We start from the raw sequence: 6,233 nt of genomic DNA, 5'->3' as shown, positions 1-6,233 counted from the left end.
GGGGTCGTGGGCGGGGGGAACGGGCGACCTCCAGAAGTACTTGGTGGGCAGCCCTGGGTAACCCCCCACCTGCTGCCCGAGGTCCTCCCCGCCCTCTTCCCTCCCCCCAAGACAGCACATATGCCCAGGCTTTACCCGTGGCCTCGGTGTGGGGGGCACCAGGTAAACATGGGGGCCGAGGGAGCATGGGGACCATGGGCGTAGGAGATCGGGGAGCCAGCCTGGAGGAGGCGGTAGCCAGGTGCATTGAAGGGCAGCAGGGGTGACAGCAGGTGACTAGGACAGGTGATCCGGCAGTAGGGGCAGCTCAGGCCGAGGTCCGGAGGTAGGAAGGGCTCTGGTGGCCATGAGGACCCACCCACTCCGGCCCCACTGGACTCTTGGGCCTCTGGCTCCCTGGGGCAGGGCGGGTGGCCCAGCCTGGGTCCCGCCCGATCCCTACCCACGTCCTGTCTTTGCAGGAAGCGACGTGGAGCCATCAACAGTAAACAGCTCATGTACCTGGAAAAATACCGGCCCAGACAGAGACTGCGTTTCAAAGAGCCACACACGCACAAAACGAAGTGCTGTGTCATGTAGCTCGGACCTCAGCGGCCTGGGGCCCCGGGGTGGCCCGGCTGCTCTGCCCGCCCCGCCCGGCAGGGGCTCCGGGGCCTCAGTGCCTCCGCCTGGCCTTTCTCCCGACCCCGCTGTGCCGTGCGCCCGCCTCCAGGGCTCTGGCCCCGCCCGTGTGTGCCCTGCTGTCCCTCTGTGTCCCTGTGTCTCTGCCCGTCTTGCTACTTCTCAGCTCCATCCTTCCGTTTGTCTCCGTGTCCCACGTCTCTCTGTGTGTCCTGTGTGTCTGTCTTTCTGTCTCTCTGAGGCTGGGTCGGGGGTCCCTCTCCCTGGCCTTCCCTGTCGCCCTCCCTAGCCACCCCCTGGCAGCTGTCCTCTCTGGCCGTTTGTCGAGGGGACGGGTGTACTTTTTAACCACTGGGCCCAGCCCCTCCTCCCCTCGCCCCCACCTGCGCTCGGCACCTTAAGTTACTGTGTCTGGGGCCGGTCAGACGTCCTGGACACGCGAAGGCAATAAAACAGGACCCTGTGGCTGTGTGTGCTCGCAGAGTGGGGTGCAACGCCCTGGGTCAGGGCAGCTGGGAGCCTGGTCTGGTGGCCTTGGGATGGTGGGCGGGGCCCAGGGAGGCCGCTGCCCAGGGAGGCCGCTGCCCAGGACCGGCTGCAGCTGCTGGGCCTGGCTGCCCTGGGGCTCCCCCTGGTGTCCGTGGCGGGTGCCTGCGCTCCCTGGCTGAAGGGCGGGGTGTTCGATTCAGCAGAGCCGGTCGCCCCTCCAGCAGCGGTGTTGATGTTTCGGGGGCTGGTGAAGGTGAAGCCGGATCACCAGCGCTGCTCCGCTGCAGGATGGGTGGGGTTCACTCGGTAACTTCTTGAGGCCTTGTGTCCGGCAGGGTGGCCGCCTATCCTGCCCCCACTGGGTGTTCTTAGCCTTAGAGGACCAGAGATGGGAGCAGGCGCTGGTGGCCGACGGCTTCGGATGGGGGGACGCGCCCTCCCATCAGCCCAGGGCAGGGCCAGGCGGCCAGAGGGGCAGAGGGCGATCGCGGGCACCCGCGGGGGAGGGGGCCTGAGTGCGTGTGAGGCGCCTGGCCTGCCTGAGGGCGTGGATTGCCTGCTCCGTGCTCCTGGGTGCCGGTCTCACAGAGCTTGGGGTGGTCCTCCCACGGCGGAGGAGAAGGTGCCTGAGGATGTGGGCACAGCTGGGCGGAGGGGTCCAGGGCTGGCCTGGCAGGCTGGGGCAGAGAGGCTGTGGTGGTCTGCCGCAGGCCACTGCCACCTGGGCATTGTCACCCCGCTTCGGACACCACTCAGAGGTCTTTCCTGACCTCTTCCCTCCGAGTTGCTGCGACCTACTGGCTGTCATAGGAACTGCGGCCGCGGGCTGTAGTCAAGGCCACTTCCCAGCTGCCCGGCGGCGCCCCCTGCATCCCACTGGACACCGTACACCTGTTCTGGGACAGAGGCCCACCCCGCTCTTCCCAGGGGACGGGGCGGGCCCAGGAAGGGCGACCTCGTGCCCAGGGTGCATGGCGAGGCCGTCGCAGACTCTTGTCCCCTGGGGGCAGGACCCCCAACCTGGGCTCATTCAGCTCTTGCTTAAAGGGCGGAGGCCCTGGGGTGTCTGGTGGGCTGTCCCTTGCTGGGGGCCCTGGGTGGGTCACCAGCAGAGACATGGGCCGGTGTCTGTCACTTGGCTTGCTGTGGCCGGCCTGGCAGTGAACTGTCACCACTGGTGGCCTTAATGAGGCGGCTCCTGGGAGCCCGGCCGCCCTCCCGGCAAGACTTGGGCCTCTCCCCACTGGCCAACTCAGGCCCCCTGAGTCTCAGGTTTCCTGAGGGTCTTGTCCAGTCACCGTCGCTCCAAGAACCCACCCAGCTCCAAGCTTTGACTAAAGCAGACTTTCTGGAGGGAGAGTGAATGGGGCAGTGAGGAGGCGGCCTGGCTGCCCACTGCCCAGGGGCCACCAGGGGGCCGCTGACGGGTGAGACCAAGGACCCCCCTTTAAGGGGAGATGGCGCCCCCACCCAGACTACACCACCAGGCTGGACCGAGGGACTCTCCTCCTGAGCCCCTTGGTCCCCAAGGAGCTCACCCCCGCCAGGAGCTCGAGCAGAGAGAGATGGGTGGGTGCCCATGGAGGTCCGTGGTGGGGATGGGGCGCTGTGAAGAGGCGGGGCCCCCCATAGCCCCCCAGAGACGGACGGACAGGTGAGACGGGGGCCGCGGGCCGGCCGGCGCCGGGCTCCTGGTGGAGGAGGGGCCGTCGGCTCAGGCGGGTGGTGGTTTCCCGTTTCCCCAGACACGTCGGCGGACACAAGCGGACGGCGTGTGCTCCGTGAAGAACGCTGTATTTTTCAACCCGCCATCCGAGTTTTGGGGCCTCCCCGTGCAGCCACAGCCCTGCCCCAAGGGGCTCACAGTCTGTGGGTGGGGGGACAGGCCAGGAGTTTGTCTAGCAGGGGCTGATGAGGGGCTGGGGTGGGGGGCATGCCGGCTAGTCCTGAGGAGGCGGGTGAGGTGGAGGGTGCTCGGGGGAAGTGGCGGCCTGGGTCGGGGTGTAGAGGGGTCAGTGTGGGCTGTGGAGAGAGAGGGCGGGAGCACGGGCTGCTGGAGGGGCAGCCGGCTGCTCGGGCCCTGGGAGGACAGCCTGGGGGCGAGGCAGGGCCCACCGGCTGCTCGGCTGCTCGCTTCACTGTGGGACAACCAAGGCTGAGGGGGAAGGACCGGCTGAAGGTCAGGTGGGTCTCCCAGTGGCTCCTAGGGAGTCGGGGACCCTGCCAGGAAGGACATCCTCTGGACTTGGCCAGCCCTCCGAGGGGCCTCCAGAGGGTCCGACTGCATTTTACAGATGACACAGCTGAGGCTGCCCAGCTCTTCCAGGAGGGGCAGGCTGCCGGGGAGGTCTGGCTTGGCCCTGGCTGGTTCTGCTGCCACCCCAGGTGCCAGCCCTGACTGCACTCAGGAGGATGGGGGCCAGGGTGGAGGGAGACTTCGGGTCCCCTGGGTGGAGGGAGACCGGTTAAGGGACCCCTTCCTCAACGTCAGTCCCTCGGTGCCTATGGAGGCCATGGGGACACCTTGGCGAATGTCTCCGTTCAGCTGTGAGCCCCAGGGCCAAGGCTGCCCTGTGGTGCCCAGGACAGTGGCAGGCTGTGGCTTGGGCTCCGGTCAAGTGCAGTCACCTGATCTCCACTAGTGGAGGAGCTGTCATTTGCAGGGTCCTGCACAGACTTGACAGTTTGTGCCTGGGGGACCTGGCTTGCCCTGTCCCACACCCCAGGCCTGGCACTATCCCCTAGTCCTTCCTGCCAGGGTCTCCGGGGCTGGCCTTGGTTTCCTGGAGGCCCACAGGAGCGTGGGCAGGGAGCCAAAAGGTGTAAAGATTCTTTGTTGAATCTAGATCTTTCTTTCAAATGGAAAAATGTTATGCAACCGAGCTCTGTGCAGACGGGGCGGGGCTGAGCATGCGGTGGGCCCTGGGGAAGAGTTGGGGAGATGGCACATGAGGGGGGATGGCGGGAGGCCACTTCGGTCTGCCACCACCTCCTGAAGGAAGGACAGCTGCCTGGCGGCGAACTCCGGCATGCCGGGCTCTGGGCCTTTTCTGAGATCTTCGAAAGCTCCAGGAGAGGAGGGGCCGGTCAGGGTGACCCCGCAGCCATCCGCGTGGAGCGGGGCCGTGGGGGACACACTCCCTGGGGGTAGCCCCTCATTCCAGCCCGAGGTCGAGTGGGGGTGCAGGACAGGCGGGCCCCACCTCCTGCGACTTCCGGGCCCAGGGGAAGGGGTGGGAAGGTGGGGGTGGCAGTGCTTCCTGTCCCCAAGCCGCCCACCCCCGGCCCCTCACGCCTGGGAGCCCTCCCAGAGCCGGACTTAATTAAGCTCCAGGCAGAGTGGGTGAGCCCCCTCACAGGGGGTGGGGTGGGGGGCACGGACAGGGGTGGGGTGGGGGTGAGCTGCTTACTTCTCAGCAGCAGCTTTGTGTCCGAGTCATTTAGTGTCTGGGATGTGGCCCGGGGGTGGTAGCAGAGGGTGTAACCTGTGCAACAGACGGAGGGGCACGCTGGCCACGGGACAGGGCCCGTCTCCTTCTGGGGGCTCAGACCCACTGTGCTCCTCCAAGGACCCCTCACCCATCACTTATCTCCTCTTGCAAGTGGGCCCCGAGCTCCAGATGCAGCGGTGTGGCAGGTGCCAGGTGGGTGGGCCAGGGCCAGGGAGGGTCAGGGTGCTCGGGGGGCAGGCCCGGGGGGTCCCCAAGTCCCACCATCCCCAGTCACCCCCGGTCACCTATGAAGAGTGCTGCCCAGGTCTTGATGTGGTGGTGGCAGCTGTGCAGGCAGCTGAGGGCCTGTGCGAAGTGGATGCTGAACTCCTCCTGGCTGCTGGACATCTGGCCGGAGGACAGCATGCCTGTCACACGCTGCGGCCAGGGGGACGGGCCCTGCAGAGGCCGTGGACCGGCTCCTGCCTCGCCTTCCCAGCTGCAGCCCCTGGCCCCAGGCCCCTCACCAGGCAGGCCCAGAGGAAGTGGCGGGCGCTGAGGCCCCGCTCCCACGCCAGCGAGCAGAAGAGGGTGTGTCGCAGCCGCCATCGGAGCAGCTCCGCGCAGCGGTAGTAGGCGAACTTGGCCTGCTGTGGGGACAGCGTGGGGGGCGCCGCTGAGCGGGAGGCCCCAGGCCGGCTTCGGGAAGGGTCTGATTGGCGTGGCCTGTCCCTCCCGGGCTCCCCAGCTCCTTCCCATCTGCCCGACTCTCCTGGCTGCACTGCGAACCCCCGTGACTCCTGCTCTTTGGCTTCCCGGGGAAGGCCCTGGGGAAGCCCCTGGGGAAGCCCCGTGCTCCGTGCAGCACCACGGCCCGGCCAGACTGCAGGCGGCTCTCCGTTTGTCTTGGAACTGGCCTCTTATTGTCCATTTCCCCAGTGGCCGGGAACCCTGGGGAGGCCGAGCTGTGTCTTAATGGTCTGGGAGTGGCACATGGGCCGGCACACAGTAGGGCTGGCACACAGTAGGGCTTGATCCACATTCCAACAGATTTAACAAACAACCTGAGCCTCCAACAGACGTGAGGCGCTGGGGACACCGCAGTGAGCAGAACAGGCTGGGTCCTGCCCGCACAGATGGCACAGCTGCACATCCGCCCGTGCGTGCACACGGGGCGGGCCGGAGATCGTGTGCTCGTGTGTGTGTGCGCGTGTGTGGGTATGCACGCGGAGAGGCAGGCAGACTGTGAGGAGGGAAGCCTACATAGGAGCCAAACCTGCTACCCCGGGGGTAGCTCTGCTGCTGCTGCAGACCCCCCCGCAGCCTGCCCACCCCGGCCGCCTGCGGGTCCCCGGCCCCAGCAAGGCAAAGGCCCAACAGCAGGCACTGACTGTGACGACGGCCGGACAGCGGTCCTTCAGGTGCAGGAGCAGCGGCACCATGCTCTGCTGCACCTGCGTCTTCAGGCTCCTCGGCTCCCTGCCTGCCATCGCTGCCACCAGGTCCCCAAATAGTGCCATGGCCGCCGCCCGGATCCCGTCTCTTTCCTGCAAGGCAGAAGCTGAGAGCCGCAGCCGAACCTGCCCAGGGGTCCCCACTCCACCCGACCTGGGACCCCACGCCCCATGTGGGGATGGGCTCCGCTCCCTCGGCCGGACGCTTTCTCCCTGGCTCGGGCTCCCAGGGCAGGGC

At 67.2% G+C, this 6,233-nt stretch overlaps 2 protein-coding genes across 2 annotated transcripts in view; one reads left to right on the top strand and one right to left on the bottom strand.

Annotated features, from left to right (window-relative positions):
* LOC105305822 (protein tyrosine phosphatase type IVA 3) overlaps nucleotides 1-1,069 on the top strand; it is a 7,429-nt gene extending 6,360 nt beyond the window's left edge. The window contains exon 4 of the mRNA XM_011380630.2: nucleotides 462-1,069. Within this exon, the coding sequence (XP_011378932.1) occupies nucleotides 462-579 (118 nt within the window). The 3' untranslated portion in view covers nucleotides 580-1,069. The remainder of the gene's footprint in view (nucleotides 1-461) is intronic.
* A 2,782-nt stretch (nucleotides 1,070-3,851) lies between these two features.
* Nucleotides 3,852-6,233, bottom strand: part of MROH5 (maestro heat like repeat family member 5) — a 44,513-nt gene continuing 42,131 nt past the window's right edge. Inside the window, exons 22-27 of the mRNA XM_011380627.1 lie at nucleotides 5,933-6,088; nucleotides 5,069-5,191; nucleotides 4,847-4,949; nucleotides 4,521-4,595; nucleotides 4,100-4,176; nucleotides 3,852-3,893 (exon numbers count right to left, since the gene is read on the bottom strand). Of these exons, the coding sequence (XP_011378929.1) occupies nucleotides 3,852-3,893; nucleotides 4,100-4,176; nucleotides 4,521-4,595; nucleotides 4,847-4,949; nucleotides 5,069-5,191; nucleotides 5,933-6,088 (576 nt within the window). The remainder of the gene's footprint in view (nucleotides 3,894-4,099; nucleotides 4,177-4,520; nucleotides 4,596-4,846; nucleotides 4,950-5,068; nucleotides 5,192-5,932; nucleotides 6,089-6,233) is intronic.

The sequence above is a fragment of the Pteropus vampyrus genome, unplaced genomic scaffold, assembly GCF_000151845.1.
Source record: "Pteropus vampyrus isolate Shadow unplaced genomic scaffold, Pvam_2.0 Scaffold398, whole genome shotgun sequence".
Classification (NCBI taxonomy): Eukaryota; Metazoa; Chordata; class Mammalia; order Chiroptera; family Pteropodidae; genus Pteropus; species Pteropus vampyrus.
The sequence above is the reverse complement of the archived record's forward strand: the minus strand, read 5'-3'. Positions and strand labels throughout refer to the sequence as shown.